At 46.1% G+C, this 19,327-nt stretch overlaps 1 protein-coding gene across 2 annotated transcripts; it reads left to right on the forward strand.

Moving 5' to 3' along the window:
- The first annotated feature begins 1,412 nt into the window (after window positions 1-1,412).
- UBAC1 (UBA domain containing 1) lies at window positions 1,413-19,022 on the forward strand. Of its 2 annotated transcripts, none has more exons than XM_021543617.2 (10): window positions 1,413-1,682; window positions 5,343-5,463; window positions 5,689-5,762; window positions 6,476-6,583; window positions 7,135-7,252; window positions 7,899-8,007; window positions 9,183-9,414; window positions 10,625-10,711; window positions 11,434-11,572; window positions 13,587-19,022. In XM_021543617.2, exons 1-10 carry the CDS (start codon window positions 1,545-1,547, stop codon window positions 13,700-13,702), a joined length of 1,242 nt encoding a protein of 413 aa, XP_021399292.1. In that variant the 5' UTR covers window positions 1,413-1,544; the 3' UTR covers window positions 13,703-19,022. The 2 variants fall into 2 exon arrangements, with proteins under 2 accessions (XP_021399292.1, XP_021399293.1); XM_021543618.3 differs by having other exon boundaries at window positions 7,150-7,252.
- The last annotated feature ends 305 nt before the right edge of the window (window positions 19,023-19,327 follow it).

Below are 19,327 nucleotides of genomic sequence, written 5' to 3' on the forward strand. Positions count from 1 at the left end.
TATTTTATTCTTTTAAAAAATACTTTCTTTACATATATAGTCTCTATTTTAACATTATTTTGGAACTTAAAACTATATTTAACATGCTACTTAAGAGAATTAACATAGTATAACTTTCTAACATTACACATATACTATTTATTGTAATACTTGTGAAAAGCCAATCATAAAATATGTATTTTGCACAATATTATAAGACAATAAAAAGTAAAGCATTATGGATGTTTGAATGTTTTTGGATACTAAGTTATGGAAAGTATACTTTGTGAACAAAGGAATAACTTTAAAAGTAATATTGTGTTGTATATTTCTATATCTTTTATGGTTATGTATATATTTTATTTAAAATAAAAACTTTGTTTGTTGTTTGTTAACTGTTTCTTTTAATTTTTAAGGTGTTTTTGAGTTTGAGTAAGGTTTGAAGAAATAGCTTCTTCTGATAAGAAAATTATATTTTTTTTTTCCCGGAAGATTAAGGTGTTCTTTGAAGTGAGTATTTTATTTAAAAAAAAAAAAAAAAACCAAACAAAAAAACAACTTTCTTTACATATATAGTCTCTATTTTAACATTATGCTGGAACTTAAACTATATTTAACACGCTACTTAAGAGAATTAACACAGTATAACTATCTAACATTGCGCATATATTTTTATTGTAATATTTTCAAAAATCCAATCATAAGCCATGTATTTTTCACAATATCAAAGTTAACTTTGATATTAAAGCTTTAATAATACGATATCAAAAGGACCGAGGGCAGCGGGGAGCGGCGGCCCGCGGGCTCCCTCTACCGGCCCGCCGGGGAACTGCCGCTGCCCGCGGCCGCTCCGCCCGGCCCCGCTGGGCACGGCAGCACGGCCCGGTGCCTCCCGCCGTCCCGGGGGCTCCGCGACCCCTCCGCCCGGCCCCGCTGGGCACGGCAGCACCGCCCCGGTGCCTCCCGCTGTCCCGGGGGCTCCGCGACCCCTCCGCCCTGCCCGGGCCGCCGCGGGGACCCCCGAGCCTCACGGTGCGGAACTACAACTCCCGGCATGCACCGGGACATGGGGGGAGACGCCGCGATCCCACAATGCATCCGGGCAACTCCGTCATAACTGCGGCGCGGAGGTGCCGTTGATAAAAGGACTTAAACGTCATTAAACGTCAGTGCCGTTAATCGTTTATTGAAGGTTTATTAAAGATTTATTAAAGATTGAAAGCCTCAGGGGCGCGAAGGGGAGGAGGCGGGGGTTTTACTCCTTCACTTCCGGAGAAGCCCACCCCGGTAGAACTACACCTCCCAGCATGCCGCCGCGCTGCGCAGCGTTTCCGTTTCCGGCCGCGGCCGTGTCCCCGGAGGGACGGCGGGGCCCGGGCGGTGACAGCGGCGGTGCCACCGGGCAGGGCCGGGCCGGGCCGGGCACAGCCACCGCCGCTCCCCGGGCCGGGCCGCCGCTCCCCGGGCCGCCCGGGGTCACCTGCATGGGCGGGCGGGAGCGCGCGGCGCTGCCCGGGGCCTGCTGAGGCGGCGGCGGCGAAGCGCCGGGAGCGGGACCGGGAGCGATGTTCGTGCAGGAGGAGAAGATCTTTGCGGGGAAGGTGCTGAGGCTCCATGTGTGCACCATGGAGGGCGCCGAGTGGCTGGAGGAGGTGGCCGAGGACACCACGGTGGAGAAGCTGAAGGAGCGGTGCCTGAAGCACGTAAGGAGCGGGAGCGGGGCCGGGCGGAGGCGCCGGGGTTGCTCTGGGGGCTGGGAACCAGCAGGGAACGACGGGGAAACAGTCCCGGCAAAAGGAAAATTGTCCCCCGAGGAAAGCTGGCTTTTTTTTTTTTTTTTTCAACGCCCTGTAAATGGTTTTTAAAAGAGGATGGGGTAAAAAATCAGCTCAGGTGGGCAGGTGGCTTTGTGCGCCGTGTCTGCTTTTCCCCAAGGATTGCCTGGAACTGCTCCGTGTGGGAATAAAATAAATCCGCCTTCTGGAGAGCTGTGTGTGTTGGCAGAGGGGGGTTTGGGCAGGGATCGCTTGGGGATGTTTTGTTCCAGAGTTTGGGGTGTGTTTTGGGGTGTCGGAGCAGTCTGTGCTGTGTGAGTTGAACTCCATCCTGGTTTTTCTGTGGCTGAGCAAAGGAAGAAGAAACTGAGAACTGAAGAGCACAAATTGCCTGCTCTGTTAAAATCCGAGTGCAGCCTCCCCCTGTGCTGGCACTGAGGCGTTTCTGGGGGAGATCAAATGCCTCCTAACGCTCTCCCCGTGCTTTAAACAGGGAGATTTTGGTGGAGGTGGCCAAAGTGTCACCGTGTGGCAGGAGATTGTGCCCAGGGGCACAGGCAGTGCCAGGCTGCTGTCCCCAGAGCCCCACACACTGTGGGAGTGCTGGCCTGACTGACAGCAGCAGCGTGTGACACGGTGACCCGTGGCCAGGAGCCTGGGCTGGCAGCTGCACTCCTGACCTGCTGCATTTCTTCCTGGGGCTGGCAAGAGCTGGAGCCTCAGCCTGTCCCTGGGAGCACAGTTCACTAAATCACATTTAATGGTGTGGGGGGGTTTGCCTTCAAAGTCCTACAAAGATTTCTTTTTACATAAAACCTGTGCAATAGGAGAAAATCCTGTATTTTCTAACCGCTTAACTCCCGTTTGAAGGGTTAAATTTTTATTTCCTGGGTGAAATAAAGGTGCCCAGGATCCCTTCCAGTACAGGGAGAGAGGGATGGAGTTCTACAGGACGAGGGGGAATGGCTTCACACTGCCAGAGAGCAGGTTTAGGCACAATTTGATAACTCAGGGTGATATTTGATTTCAATCTCTGCTGCTTTGTGCAAAAATCCATCCTGGAGTGGATTCCCATAACCATAATGGATAATAAATGGTTTTATGAGGGGGAAAACAGATCTGGAGAAATCACAGCTCCTGCTCATGGACTGAATCTTGATAACACCTTGAGATCATTTCTGCAGCCACCTCTTCCAAGAGACTGATGAGTCTGTTCCTGAATGTCTCTGAAATTTGAAATCTTTCAGGAAGCAGAGGGAGATGTTTGTAACGGATTGCAGCTGGGGAAGTGGCCACTTTTCCCTCCATAACCTTCAAATGCTGGCTGATCTCTGAAGTGCCACTCTGGATGTCTTTATCTCCCCCAAATTTGATGTTTTGGGCTCTTTAGTTAGGCAAAGAAACAAACCTCTCCCACTGGTTTTCCCCCATTTGTTTAAACAGATGGTTTCAACCACCCAAGTTTAATAGGAGGGAGTGTCAGGGCTACTTTCAAATGTTTCTGTTATTAAAAGCAAGAAAAAAAAGAAGCCTTTTTTTTTGTATTTTAAAACAAACAAAGCTTTGTGGTTTTACCAGGATTCCAAGCTTTGCAAGAGGTGTTTGGCATCACCAGGGCTTAGGATTTCAGCAGTTGCTTGGGCACCTGTGATAAATATTTGTCCCCTGCCAGGCAGAGCAGCCTGCTGGGAACTCCAAAACTAAAAAGCAAAGGTGAGAATGAGTAAAGGCACTTCTGGTCAGGTGTTTTTTTCTATTTCCAGGGCATTTAAAATGTGAATATAAGCCATCTTGAGTGTCACTGATAAGTGTTTCACTCAGCAGCCTCTTTGGTGTCTCTAGTGCCCATATCTGCCCTGTTATTCTCTGCAGTTGTTATCAAAATGGTTGGAAGAACTGGAAATAAGATTTGGTGGCCACAGAACTTTATTTTTTTGCTTAAACTCTTACCTGATTAGTTTTATGATTAATTACTGCCCACATCTATTATGTGATTGTCCTACATACTTTTTTATATGTGGTGGGGGAAATGGAAGTAGGTCTGTGTGCCCACCCCAAAAACACCTCCCAGCTGCCCTTTTCAGCTCCTCCTAGCTCAGGATCTGTCCCAGGAATATTCTGAGCTGCTTTGCAGAGATGTTCCACTGATGTCCCCAGGCATTTTGGGCACCTTATCAGATCCATTCCAGGAGGTGCTCCCAGCTGCTGATGTGTTCTCTGGCCTTGGTTCAGACTTCATGGGCTGGAGGCTCCCTGAGAGGCTCCTGTCAGACAAAGCAGGACTCAGATATTCTCACCTCAGTCTCACTGAGGCATCAGAACCAAAGTTCAGGTGAGAATCTGTATTGGGAGCAAGAGTGTTTTGTTGGACAAACAGCAGGGAGCTGAGTTTTCCATCAGTTGCAGGCAGCAGGGAAGGTGGTGATGGAGTCAAAATGCTCCTTTGCAGGAGGCTGGTGAAGAACAGCACTAAATGCTCCACCGAAATTAGGATTTTCAGTGGGATTTCTGGGTGCACAAAAGGTGCACACTCTCTTCTGCAGACATGGTGGAAGTGGCTTGGTGGAAATATTTAGAAGTGTCATTAAAAGCAGTTTGCTGTGGGCACAGCAGGCAAGGTCAGTATGAAGTGTCCTGTTTTGTGGTGAGAACAGCAGCAGCAATTTCAGGTTGTTATTTCTAATCTTTGCCTTTCTGGAATTGCAAGTACTTTGCTTTCTTTTTTTGCACTCAAACAAATCGGAAGCCTTTAGATCCATTGATGGAATAATGTTCCTGAAGTCTTTCAGCGTGCATCTGGAGCCACTCTGGTGTGAGGAGGAGTCAGCTCAAGGCCTGTGTGAGCACTCTTTTTTTAGGATTTGAACTGATTTCCTGGTGAATTAATTGACATGCAATTTAGAATTGCAGTAAGGGAATGAACACACAAAAAAATCCATTGTATTCTGATTATTTATGGTTGGGAGGAAGAGCTGTGAATGGAAATTTAGTTCAGCCCTTTCAGCAGGAACCCAGGTTAGGGCTATAGCAGCAAAATCTCTTGATTTCAGCTTGAAACAAGGTGCAGAAACTGCCCAGTTTAAGGTCAGAGAAACCAAAACCACTGCTGGCAGTGCCCTGTTTACTCAGAGAGTAAATAATAATTATGAGGTGAAGCAGGGAGTCTGTCCTGTTTGGACACTCCAAATGAGGACATGAATCATTCCAGCCTTCCCTCCTGTAAAACACTGCTGCTCTTGGTAGATCTGCATTTTTATTTTGTGAAACCAGTTTCTGAGGGACCTCAGTGATCAGAATTAATGTAGCAGTGGGTCCTGGAGCATCCTTGCTTTGCTCCAAATCTCCAGCACTTCAGAGTTTAGTGTGAGAGAGATGTCCCGAGAAAGCACAAATCCACCGACACAGGCACAAATCAAACCTCATTTTCTTTAATAAAATGCTTCATGTGCACTGACCTCTGGCTCAGGCTCTTGAGAAGCCAGGAAATGATGCAGAGTTTGTATGTGGAGAATCCTGAGTGCCAGATGGTTCCCGAGGAGCCTCATTTTTGTCCTCTGATGTGCAGTATTTATTTATTGTCTCCTGCAGTGCCTTCCTGGGAGCTTGGAGGATCCCAAAACTGTGACACATCATAAGCTGATCCATGCTACTTCTGAGAAGGTGCTGACAGACACAAAAACAGTGCTGGAGGAGAACATTCAGGACAGAGGTGAGATTGTCTGGGTTTGAATTTTATCAGTCTGGAAGGAGGAACTTGGGTTTCATCTGGCAAATTCCAAACGTTTTTAAGATCTTCTCTCTGCTCTAACATAGGAAGCTAAATAAATGGAACTAATACAAAATTCATCTCCAGGAGCAGTTGAATTTGAGGGATATCTTGCAGAGCTGCTCTCCCAGACCCTCTAACTTGTGGCAGTGTCCTTCCCTCTCACAGATGTGTTACTGCTGGTCAAGAAGCGTGCACCAACGCTGCTGCCCAAGATGTCAGATGTGGTTGCAGAGGAGAAAGTGAGTCTGGAACACTTTAATTGCTTTATTGATGAAGTGTGGAGGGATTACTGTGATGTACTCTCCTTGTGGAGGCAGATGATGCCAGTTAAATTCTACAGGAACTGCTTCTTATTTCTTCCAAACTTAGAGGAAGCTGATGATGCATTTTTAACTGTCATTCTGAGAACATTTGACTTAAAATAAGACACACAGATACACTCTGTTAAAGTGTTACAGATTTGATCTTTGCACAAATGTCTAATAGCTAAAATACAGTTCAGCAAGTGCCTTAGTTTGTTAGAAAACCCAAAGAAATATGTTGGCTTGCTGTCAAGTTGTCTTCTGCCTTTAGCTCTGTGTGGTTTGTCACCCTCTAAGCAGCCTCTGGAGCTGGAATGTTGCCCTTCACTGTTTTATTTTGTTTTATTGGAGTTATTCCTGAGGGTCAGGGTGGTGTTGATGTATCACAGAAACTCAGAAGCCTCCAAGTTCTCTGGGATGCATCAGTCTCCCTCTTTGTGCTGGAATTTCCCTGCATGTTTGGGTGTAAGGACTGAGGGTGGGGCAGCCCAACAGGCCCAGCTGAGCTCTGTAATTGCAGGGAGACACTGGCGCTGTTAATCCGTGGCGTTACAAGTGACAGAGTGCTGCCTGGTGTCTTGGGGAGCAATATGAAACTCTGTGCTGTGGCTAATGGGTTATGAAACCTGCTCCTGTTCCCTTCCCTGCAGAGGAAGCAGGAGCAGAAGGCTCCTGACAAGGATGCCATCCTCAAAGCCACTGCCAACCTTCCTGCCCGCAGCGTGGACCGCAGCGTGAGCCACCACAACATGAGGGATGTAAGTACTGCATCTCTTTGAAAACACACACCCAGAGCCCAACAGGCTGCTTTCTAGTTATGTACTAATCTTTTTTTTTTAATATACTTATCTTTTTCCTAGAAGAGAAATTTAGATGTCTGTAATGTGTATTAAATAGCTTAAGGTTTAGACATATGGTAATAAAATACCGTCCTAAATTGTGATTTAAACGTTTTGCTTGTGCTTGGAAAAAAGCCTCAGAGCATATTCAAAATCTGGAAAATGTGAAGCTATGGGGTTTTATTTCTTCAGTCTTAAATAATTCAGGGGTTTCCTGTGGTTTATTTCCCTTCCTTGACCACTGCCCAAGGGGTGTGGTACAAATAAAAGGACCTTTCTGCCCAGGAGCTTTTACTTCCATGTAACACTTCACAGGAAGGTCGCAGACCTCCTGAGAGACTAAACAATGAAAAGAAAGCCCTAATAAAGCAACTTTGTGTACAGAGGGCCAGGCTGCTGCTGTGTTACTAACAATAGATAGATTAAGATTCACTGCTGGCTGGTAACTTCCTGTCTAAATGCTTTGACAGTTTCCTTTCTTGCAGTTCCAGACAGAGCTCCGGAAGATTTTAGTGTCTCTCATAGAAGTTGCACAGAAATTGCTAGCACTGAACCCCGATGCAGTTGAGCTGTTTAAGAAGGCAAATGGTATGAACATATCTTTAGTGTTGTTGGTTCAACACTGGGAATTTGTTTTTGGAGCATAAGAATGGGCTCAGAGTGAAGTTCAAACACTGATGTGGCAGCAAAGCTGCTGAGAACTTTGTGGTGAGAGTTTCACCTCGTGGATAAAAATCATGGATATAAAAAGTCCCTTTGGAATGGGTGAGAAGTTCCATTTAAAAATTGGTAGTAGGGGTGGTAAAGAACAGTTGAAAATTCACAAGGATGTAGTGAGATGAGGAGAAATGTTGGTGGGGTTGGCAGGAAATGCTCATCCTTGAGATCTGCTACAGCCAGATCTAACTTAATTTCTGGAGAAATGCTTAATAGATCTTCAGTGAATCTCCTATGTTTAATTGTGTGGAAATCCCGTGGTCATGTGGCAGTTAGTGGCCTTTTGTTTGAGATCTTGAACACATCTGGACAAAGCCTTTGTCCTGGAAGAATCAATCTGAGCCGGAGCGAGCTGAGTGCGGCGAATTACATGATGAGGTGGCAAACTGGGGACAGAAACAAAAGAAGGGATGGGAGAGAGAACGGGGCTTGAACTTAACACGTGCCTTTCCATTGACACAGGGGTTTATGTGAGGCTGCAATGCATCTGAGCTCTGTTTTGTTTGTGTGTGTGCAGCCATGCTGGATGAGGACGAGGAGGACAGGGTGGACGAGATCGCGCTGCGCCAGCTCACCGAGATGGGCTTCCCTGAGAGCAGAGCTGTCAAAGCCCTCCGCCTGAACCAGTGAGTGTGCAGCACTGCCTGGCACTTAAAACAGCTCTGCCTCGCCACACATTTGCATCTTTTTTGTCTCCTTATATGGGTCACCTCAGTGGAGGCTGGAGAAAGCCTGAACTCCAAGAAGTGCTGCCTCAGGCACAGCGCAGGTGGCACAGGAAGGGGGATCAGGGCTGGATGTGCTCTGCAAGGTCTGTGGGTCACAGGGCTGCCAGGCTGGCACTCTTTCCAAGTATCATACTCACATTTTCTTCATCTTTCAAAGTCAGATTTTACAGAGGAAAGGGCAAAGTTAGGCCATCCACACTGGCCTTTCAGCTGTAGAAATATGCTTTGTGCTGATCTTTAAAAAATTCAAAGACTATTGTCAAGTCCAGAGAGCAGCTGCAGTAAAATAGGAGGTTATGTAGTTCTCCTGCCCCAAGAACAGCCAGCTGTACTGTCTCACTCCTCAGAGGGGTTTGTTAGGCCATTCTTGAAAAATCTTGGTGATAAGAGTCCACAACATATTCCAATCTCACTTTTCCAGTATCTCAGGAAGACTTTCTCCCCTGCTGTCCTGCAGCTTTCATGTTGTAACAGAAAAGCCAAATAGGCAAAGGCTTTCCCTTCCATGAATATGCAGTAATTCCTGTGTGTCAAATGGAATGACACATTCCTTGCACTGTTGCTGTCTTGGCTTTTTCCTTTCTACCTGTTGGGGAGAGGTGTTTGGGAGCTCTGAGGACCCCCTAGCTGGAGCAGTTACACTGCACAGCAAGTGATGGTATCACACTGTGGTGTTCTGCTCCCTCTCCCTGAGGAACAGAGCTCCTGGCACTTGAGACGTGGCTCCAGTGCACATTTGGAATGTGCTTTGTTGGCAGTTCTGTCCACAGCTGCATACAGCCAGTTCTTCTTTGGGAAACAAAGCAGATGCTGCAGAGAGAGAGGTGACTCCCTCAGAAACACCTTTCAAAATCTGGGTTGCAGGCCCAAGCTGGACTTGGAGCCTCTCTTTTCCTGAATTCAGAGACAATTGTGGATGCCCAGAGAATTGAAGTGCTCTGAGATTTCCTCCAAAACTTCATTTATGAGTTTTCAGGTCCTAATTAAGCTGCAGGTGCATCTGGCATGGGGTAGATGGATGCAGGTGGAGCGTGGCTGTCACATCCTCAGCGGTGTTCCCGTGTGTTTTCCAGCATGTCCGTCACCCAGGCCATGGAGTGGTTGATAGAACACGCTGATGACCCTTCTGTGGATGCTCCTCTGCCAGGTTCTGCTCCTGCAGAAGCCCCAGCTGAAGGTGCTGCCTCCTCTGCTGAGGCAGCTGCGGGTCCCAGCTCAGAGGAGGGCGGGGAGGAGGCCAAGGATGAGCTGACGGAAATCTTCAAGAAGATCCGGAGGAAAAGAGAGTTCCGTCCTGACCCACGGGTGGGTGCTGCTAATCCCCTCTGGGACTTGTGGGACTACGAGGGAATTCATGGGCACCATAAAATCCAAACGTTTTGTTCATAAATGAAATGGGCCCGCTGGGTAGATGGGTGTTGTGCTGGCTTGGCAGTATTTCAGTGGAGGTGTTTAAACTCAGGGATTTTACCTCAGGAATGCTTTACTGTCTGGGATAGCAGGATCTGCCTGAAAGGCACAGTTACTTCTGCACCTGGAAACTCTCTGAGGGGAGTGACATGAGCTCCAGACCCCTGGCATTGCCGTTTTCACTGCAGCCTGGGAAGGAAGGGTGGCAGGACAGGAGTAGATCCTTCGGCTGTAGAAAGGGTTGGATGGGGATCTGGAAACCCTGGGGTAGTGGAAACTGTCCCTGCTCCTGGCAGGGAATTGAGGCTGGATGATCTCTAAGGTCCCTTCCAACCCAAACCATTCCATGATTCTGTGGAAAGGACAGAAGAACATTATTGTTTTAGGGAACAAGGCAAAGTACCACCAGCAGGCTGAAGTCTTGCAGCAAGGACAGAAGTTGCCCTTTTTACAGAACACAGCATTACCTGCAGTGGGAATGTGTTGTTCTCCCACTGGGAACACAGTAGGAGGGGCTCTGGGACATCTGGCACCATGGGTTTACATCTGGCTGCTCTGCCATGTGGGTTAAGAGCTGCAAATGTGTTTGATGGCCTGGGTGCGATTCCCAAACAATGAAACATTTTGGTACCATTATCTGAGTAGGTTTGTGTGAACACATCACACTTCCCAGCAGTATGGTAATCTGGGAAGTGAAATTAAATGGGGTGAATAGAACCACAAAAGCACATCAAGGCTGATCTGTCAGTGAGATGTGAACAAGAGCTTTGTGACAGGAGAGGAGTTCCAAAATGAGGGGTTTTTCCTCATTTTCCTTCTCTTTTCTACCCCAGGTATACATTTGCTTTTTGCCTTGCATTCAGCTTCCAGTGTTGAGGGTAGGAACTACCTTCACTCCTAAGATTTTTTAGTTCTTCCATAATAAAGACACTTTTGATATAGAATGTTTGAAAACTTTGTTAATAAAACTACTGAGGGCTTTGCATGTGGAAATAATAAGGGGGTTTTACCTCACATAAACCTGTGCACAGAAGGTGAAGGGATATGATTGCTCTCATTTCTGATCTAAATGTAAGATTTGTTAAGCTGTGGGGTTCTGCTCTAGGCTGTCATTGCCCTGATGGAGATGGGATTTGATGAAAAGGAAGTGGTGGATGCACTCAGAGTGAACAACAACCAGCAAAATGCAGCTGTGAGTACAACATCCTTGCTGCTCCTTCCTGCTCCAAGGGTCTGTCCCACTGATGCTTCTCATCCTTCAACTGGATCATGTTTTGATCTGTCAGAAAGTCAGCTCCTGCTGGAGATTCAGGAGCACAAATTCTGTGCCTCCTTGAAATTTGGTGCACAACTGGGATGACTGAAGAGGGTTTGGACTCCTCAGAGGAGCTCCTTGGGGTCTGTGAGGCTGAGGCTGGGTTTTCAAAAAGCTTTTGAGAAACTCCCTCGCCTCAGTCTGCCAAAGAGATTGTGCTGTCATGAGAAAGGAGAAGGTTATTCCCAAGAATAACTGGTTTAGGACAGGAATAAATGATTCAAGCCATGCGGTGTGTGAATTACCAATTGGCAGCAATACTTCCACAGTTTCTGGAATCAGAAAACAGGAAGTTTTTCCAAGATTGATTAGTCTTGGAAATTTTCCTTATATTAAGGAAAAAAAATTTCTTTATATAAAAGAAAATTTTGTGGGCCCAGCTGACAGCCAGGAAAGCTTCTTTCTAGTATCCAGTGCTGGCTACTGTTGGAGAGAGGATATTGGGTTGGATGGTACAAATGAACATGTGAAAAGAAATGTACAGCTCAGGCTTTAATTGGGAGAGGGAAAAGTATTTTTAAAATGCCACATTAGCAAAACTTTTGAGTAGAGACACTTTGGTTCTAATGAAATCTGATGTGCCTGCTGATTTCTTTCAGTGTGAGTGGCTGCTGGGAGACAGAAAACCTTCTCCAGAGGACTTAGATAAGGGCATTGACACCAACAGTCCTCTCTTCCAAGCCATCTTAGAAAACCCAGTGGTACAATTAGGGCTCACCAACCCTAAAACTCTACTAGGTAAGTCCTGTGTGGGTTCCAGCTGGATTTGCCAGGAAATCCAAGCAGAGATGATGATGCCAGCCCCCTCTGGGGGATAGGGGCAGCTCTGGAGCCTGTTCCTCACTTGCATGAGCTCTGCTGTTTGTTTGCTTCATCCTGAGCCCAGAGCAGGCCTTGGGGCTGTCCCAGAAATGGTTGTAATTCCCCAGGATTACACTTGCTAAACTCAGAACTTGAATAGCTGCTGGCTGCAAAGCTTTTGTGGATTTAGGAGACCTTTTGTGTGCTCCCTTTGGCCACGAGCGGAAAAATTAGGAATGTCTGTCTAGAACTCTGATTATTTCACAGAAAAAACAGGGCTGTCTCCAGCTGTGCAGCTCCCTGGGTGTGAGGCCTGATCACTGAGACAGAAGGGAACTTGTGGAAAAATATCCAAACAAGAAGGTTGAGCTAAGGTTTTGCCTATCAAATGGGGATAAAATGGGAATACACCCTTCCCCTTGCTTGGGTTTGAGCTCTGTGGTAAAGTCTGTGTGCTCAGGGTCAGAAAGGCTGTGGGCACAGTGCATGCCCAGCTGAGGACAGAGCCTCAAATCCCTGAGGAATTGCTCTTTTTGACAACACAGAGCAATGACTGACTCTGCCATGTAGATATAAAAAGTTTTGCATTTAATCTTTAGCTTCAAAACTTACTTGAAGCAATGCTTTTAAATAAAGGCTGTGTGCACAGCTCATTCAAGAGAGCCTTTAAAAATACAACTTTAAATGTAATCAGGAGAGTTTGCAAGCCTTTAAATAATTCAAGAGCAGAACCTTCCCACTCTTGATTTCTGAACAAATGGTCTCTTCATTTCCAACAGGGGTTCCTCACTGCAGCTCAGAATATAAATAGAAAATGAAATGCCATTATAGGAGCTCGTGGAGCTTGGATGAACACCAGAGAATGTATTCCTAATGATACATCTGCAAATTGCTTATGTCACAGGTTTTAATAATGAGGGTTTGCATTTAATGAGTTCCATACAGAATATCGATAAATCTTTAGTTTTAAGCTTGTGAGTCTGTGTAAAAGAAAATAGTTCAAATGCTGAAAGGGGAGATCTGGATTTTATTTTGGGCTTTCCTGGAGGCAAGTTGCATGACCTTGAGCAAGGTATTAATGAGGAACCTTTCAGAGGTGCTGGGCATTTCCAGCTCCCGCTAATGGCACTTGAGCTTTGTGCACTGCCACTCCTGGGAAAATTAACCCTGACCTTGGGCCAGGCTCTTACAACACTGACATTTTGGTAACTGTGCAGCTGCTTTTTTTGTCCCATTCTGTGATGACTGACTCCAAATGTCCAGGAGCCCAGCTCAGTGGCTGTCAAAGGGCTTAAATGAGTGCCTGGCCCATTCCTCTGCCAGACTGGCAGCTCAGCTCTTGCAGTGCCTGTCTGGTTCCTTCAGCATGAGTAGAAGAATCAAAACTAGGAACAGTACAAGAAAACAACAGAAAGGCAAACAAACAGCAAAGCTTATTGTAATGACAGATTATTAAATATTTGGACCACTTGGAACAGGCAAGGAGTGGCCGTGGTTTCCATGAAATATCTTGCTTAAGTACCAGGGAGGAAAAGGATATTGGTGCAAAAAGTCCAGGCTGGGATGTGCAAAAAGCTTTGGTCAGAGGAGTTGGAGCTCCAGGAGAGCGTTCAGGAAGGGATAAATTTCATGGCATGATGCTGGAGACCGAGACCTGGACACATTTGTTAAGGCTTTACCTTTTCAACCTCATGTCCTTGAGGTTTTGTGGGCTGGCCTGTAATCCAGGCTGATTATTTAATCCCTGTCTGCAGTGAATTTAGTGCTGAGAAGGGAGGAAAGCACAAAGCCTGTAGCATCATGCCAGGCTGTGGACCCTTGGGAATGCACAAGGTGTATCCCCACCATTTCTGAGCACTGCCTTCGAGTTGTGGCTGTTTCTCAGTGCCCTGCTGTTGAAACCTCCCAAACATTGAAGGACTAACTGTTTGCAACCCCTGTTTCTTGGCAGCCTTCGAGGATATGCTTGAAAACCCCTTGAACAGCACTCAGTGGATGAACGATCCCGAAACGGGGCCGGTGATGTTACAGATCTCCCGAATCTTCCAGACACTGAATCGCACGTAGAGGGAGCTGCCAGTGCACTGTGCCACTTCCCCCTGGCCCTCACTCCCCCTCCACCTCCACGGGAGGCTGCCTGGATGGCTGGGAAGGGGTGGATGGAAGGGAGGGAGGGAGGGAAAGGAGGAGATCCTGGCTGGAGGGGTCTCTCGCACGAGAGCTTTCGTAGTTACGGCCAACAGGAGTGAGTTGCCTTGTGGATTTAGTGTTAGTGGAAGAGGTTTGAGGATTTGTTTATGTTTTCAGGTATTAGGTTTAAAATAAAGTATATATATTAAAAAAAAAAAAAATAGGAAAAAGGTTTTGTGAAAACGCTTAAGAATCTGATTGTTGGAAAGAAATACTGCTCGTTCAAAAGGCCTGTGACAGTTTTCTGGCCAGTTTTGCTAGGTTCTGGCTGGTGTTTACAAAAGGTCACTGACCACTAGCATAGGATATCAATCATCTCCATACAGTATTAATTTATAGCTCTTATCAAATTGCAAAACTGCTTTTTACAAAAAAAAAAATGATTCTTAGGAAATGTTTTTTAAAAGCCCAAATCTTGGGAGAGCAAGCACATTTCTATTCAAGCTTGTTTATCTGGCATTCTAATTTAAGCAGAATCATTCAGAGATGGAATTCTAATAAATAGCATTACTTTTTCCTATTTATTTGCTGCATTAGTGTTGTTGCAGTCCCACTGGGGTTGTACTTGCTGGAGGTTCTCTGGCAGGTACAATAAAGGTGCAGGACCTCTTTCAGCACAGAATTCACCACATCAAAACTTGGATTCCCAAGTGGCTGCAATTCCTAAGCTCACACTCTGCCATATCCCATTGCAAGGAGGGATATGTTCACACAGTGGTTTTTTTTTCCCATTTTTACGTGCACAGTTTTGGCAAGGGGCTTGTGGGGGTTTTATTCTGTTTACAAAAAAAAAAAAAAAAAAGCAAAAAAAAAAAAGCAGCTGAATTGCATGGGGGGTTGCTGTTGGTCTGTAAAGCAGCAGAACCACACAGGTTTTTATCTTGTTTAAGGTATTTAAAGCACGCTTGAAATTGCTATCTTTGAGTTAGAAGTGGGTTTTTCTTTATACTTATTTTTACCATGGTCATACCAAGAATGTCAGGTTTGGTCTTTCCTAATTTGCCAGAAGACTGACTTGAGATTTCAGAGAGGAATTCTGAGCTATTAAGAACAGAACTCACTGTGAATCCAGCTGGTGTTTATGACTGGGCCCTGCAGGTGTTTACTTTTTTAGCAGTCTGCTAAAAAAAAGGGATTTATTTTCAACTTAGTGAAACATGATTGACATCTGTCACCATCCCTGCCATGCCTTGTGCTTCACAGCCCTGCAGGAAAGGCAGGAGAGGCAAATCTTGCAGAAAAAGCAGCTGGAGACCCTGTGCTGGAGCAGCACAGAGGTGTCCTGTCAGACAGGGAGATCCCGAGCAGCTCTGCAAGTCCCCTCTGAGGTGTGGGAGGGATTCATGTGCAGCTGGGGCTTTTTTAAACAAAAACTCAGCAAGATGCAACCCGAAACCCTACAACAAGTTTTGGCCTGAACTTGGCATCTGCTCTGTGCTGTTATGCAGCTGAGGCACTGAAGTTGCCAATTTCTCATAATTAAGATGAAGGGTGGGGAAATCAAAACAGCCTGAGATTTTATCTTGTCTTGCTATCCCAGGATTCTTTTTTTTTTTTTTTTAATTTTGTAATTTCATATTAAACTTTACAGCTGATGACTGCTGAAATATTTACTTCTACATGTAGAAATTCCAAGCTTTATAGAGATGTTTCTTCTGTTCAAATTGGACAGTAAAACCATTTTTGTGGGCTCTTGCTAAGAATAGACTGACACCATGACATGAAATTATAACCTTGTCCTGGAGCCTGATCCTGCACCCCAGTGAGCTCAGCACAGCTACTCATGAGAAGCTGTGACTGAATATTGTGGTCTTATGAAAGGTTTTGATTATTTAATCCAATTTTTTTTTGCTTACTTCTGAAGCTTTTTGCCTGTAATAATACCAGAAGACTCTTTTACTTGAAGCTCTTAATGTTAGAGAGAAATGTCCTTCTCTACAGTCAGGATTGTGGTTAATACTCCTTTTAATGAGTGTTTTTAGAAGGCAAAGTTGGAAAAAACTACCCTGTAGTTTGGTGGGAGTTTTTTTGGCTTCTGAATGGATAAGGAGAGGTTCAGACATAGCAAACAGATCCTTTGGTGCAGTTGTGGCCCTTGAAGAATGTAAAATTCCCAGCTTGGGAAGTGCTGGGTTGGATTGCAGGAGTCCATGGTTGGACTGTGGAGCTCAGAGGGATAAAAGTGCTCAGAGCTGCCTCCCTTGGAATGCCAGCAGCCCTCAGTGCCCCTGAGCTGGTTATGAAGGGTGGGGAAAAACATCAGTAAAATGGGTTATCCTATGTGACAAAGGGTGAGAATGCCCAGGTTCAGCAGCAGCAGTTGGGAGACCATAGGGATAAAGGAATTCTGCATTTTAGGGTGCTGGGAGGCTTGAGAAGATGTGGTTATTTCTGGGTTTTGTTACTCCAGAGCTCAACACTTCCACAGCTGAGGTGTTGTTTGGGATGGCTGTGACAGAGCCCTGCTTGGCTTGTGAGAAATGTGGTTTGCAGTGGCCAAAAGCTGAAGGAGACCAGAATTTAGGAGGTGTGGTGTTTGCAGCAAGGCACAGGAGTTGATTTAAACCCAGCAAAAACACCCCTGAGGCTGAAGGAATTGATCAAGACATCAGAGGTGCTGGGGTGTGAATTACACCAGGGGCTGTGTCCCGTCACCCCAGGGCTGGGATTGCTGCTTCATCCCAGAAAATGCAGAGGGGAGTTGAGTCCACTGTGCTTGGAAAGGCACGGATTGGGCCAGTTTTTAGAAAACTTGCAAAAGCTGAGGTGTCACCACTCTGGAGCTGGAACGTGCAGCCATGGGGCACAAGGAATGTGTGTGGCTTTGCCTGGTGAGGAACTGTGCTGTCCTTGTGTGCAGGACTGGGGGATCTGCTCTGAGGGCCCGTGAGAGATCCCTGAACACACAGGAAGGATTTTTGTTAAATAAAACCAGCAGGTTTTGTGAGGAGAAAATGCTCCCAGCAGTGAGGATTTACAGGCTCGAGTCCCGTGCTTGCAGCTCGGGTGTTCAAGTACAAACTAGCACAGACATGTCAGAGTTAATTTTCTCTTAACATGGTCAAGGGAATATTTGGAAGCCTGTGAGATGGAGCAGGAAAGGGATGGGGTGGTGGGTGACTAATAGTGTGATTCTTACACTTCCTGCTCTTTGCCCCATCGGTAGCCAGACAATCTTGTACCTTTTGATGTTGCAGGCCTCTTGCAAGTAGCCAGCTATTTATTGAAATATATCTAACTTATAACTGTGTCATCAAAACACTGATATTTTTAATGGCAATGTACTATGTGGAAGTGTGTTCTCAGGGCTTCATATTTATACTCTCTTTTTAGGGGGATGCATTTAAAGGGATGTATTTGGAAAATAGGCCAGTGGCTACTTTACAGCTTGGACCTTGATTGCTCTGACCTGTGAGCCCGAGCCAGTGTAACTCTCCTGCTGAACCTCTCTCCCTGGTCCATCCCAAAGAATCTGCCATTCCTCCTCTCCTGGTGAGCAGGGCCCCGAGTCTTCCTTTAGGATTGCTGCATCCCTCCGTGGAATGGTCACCTGGGATCGCCCTGCTGGGCTTTAGACCATTTCAAGGACGTTTGTGCTCTCCATGCAGCTGCAGAATTGACTTGCACAGTTCCCAAAGCAGCCATCAGGGCATTCCTCCTCTGGGAAGTGTGAGGTTCTCTCCTGCACGAGTTCCAAGGCCTCCAGCTCCTGGCTGCTTCTTGGCAGCTCCTGTCACAGACCCGACCCTAAGCTTGACCCCTCCTCCCCTTTCTTTCCTTCTCTCCTGGAACCAAACTTGCATTTCAAAGATCGATTTTCATATCCAAGCAACTCTGTAGTGGTTATTGAAATCCTTTTTAGTTAGGACTGTTACAATTACTTTTTTTAGGCGTTCACACCAAAACAAGCATCGCACCAAACGAATGTAAAGCGACACTGTCAGCAAACATTGCCTGTGGAAGGGGCACAGGTTACTGTGAGCTCTGCTCCAGTGGCAATTTTCCCAAAGGTTTGTGCACGGATAGCCAGTGCACAAAGGAAGGAAAGGAACCATCCAAAGGTACCATCCTGGTTTTCTACTTTTAATAATAAATACCATTTTTATTAACCAACAGAACAACAGCGCTTCCAGCTGGTATTTCCATCCGACTGAGAGTCCTGGAGCTGTGGGGCTGGAGATCCTGCCTGGATCCCCCTCTCTGGGACAGCTCCTCCTTGGAAGGATGTGTGCTGGCTGTGGCAGGGCAGGGGGACAATCCCCACCTCCCCGCACGGGGTGTTACATCCACGTGAATGTTCTCATGGTGGTTCTCGCCTCCATCCCCACATCCAGTGTAGCAAAAGGGTTTTTTTAAGGACCTCTTGCCCTAGATTTGAAGATCTTCGATGCAGATCCTGTTTGCAGCATGTGAACTTCAGTAAATGTAAATGCATTAAATTCTTACTGAATTTGGGTATAGTTTTATATCATGCTCTGGGGAGAGGGAGAAATTGGATCACATTTTAAACAAAGCCCCACAAACCCAAGTGTCTCTGTTGCAGCAGGTAACAGAGGCCTGTAGAGATTTTTAATTTTCATATTTTTATCGTGGCTTAATGAACTGTACACGAATGTGATTTGCTACCCAGCACTTCCCACGAGGCAGCACCAGTAAAATTACATTGCAAGGTACTGACTTCACATTTTCTCATTTCACCTGTGTATACAGCAATTAGCTACTGCATAGGATAACTTTGATCTGGCTCTGATGCCGGTGTGTGGCATGCACAGCTCTTCCTAAGGTGTAACATTACTTTTCTGAAGCTTAAACTAGGGCAGACATCCCCGAGCCTGTGGAATTCGGGATTCATTCTGGCCACGCTCGTGTGGGTCGCTGACCTCTCCCTGAGCAGGAAAACCAGCAGGATTTGCTCCCTGCAGAAATCCTCCAGGCCAAAAGCAAGGAATGCTGCTAATTTGTGATCATTTTAAGCAGTTGCTGTTCTGAAATATATTCCTGGAAGTCAGGGAGGTGTTGGCAAAGCCAGACCTGTTCAGCCTGGAATTGTTTTGTGTGGAGATGTGGAACCCACGGCCAGGGCTGGAATGAATGCTGAGGCTCTAAACCTGCTCACACATAACCCCAGACACTGATGTTGTGTGTGCTGTACATTTATAATATATCTTCAAAATAAAAGTTTTTTGATTTATTACAAGGTGTTCGGAGCCATCATTTGCAGGAGCAGCAAAGGTTTGTGGATCCACATTGTTCAGTGTTCCTTGTTACCTGCAGGTTGCTGGAATTGTTTCTCAGAAAGTGGGGTGTGAGAGCTGGTCATACAGAGTTTGTGCAGGAAATCCTGGTTCAGCAGCTGTTCCTACACCTGGAAGGTACTTCTCTATTTTTCAGGAAAAGTTGCACTTGGGGAGATTTGATTGCAAGGGCTTTGTGGAACACGATCTGCTGATCCCCTGGGATGTTCCGATGCCACTGAGGATGGATTGATCTTGACAGTTGTTG

This window comes from Lonchura striata, chromosome 22 (assembly GCF_046129695.1).
Source record: "Lonchura striata isolate bLonStr1 chromosome 22, bLonStr1.mat, whole genome shotgun sequence".
Lineage (NCBI taxonomy): Eukaryota > Metazoa > Chordata > Aves > Passeriformes > Estrildidae > Lonchura > Lonchura striata.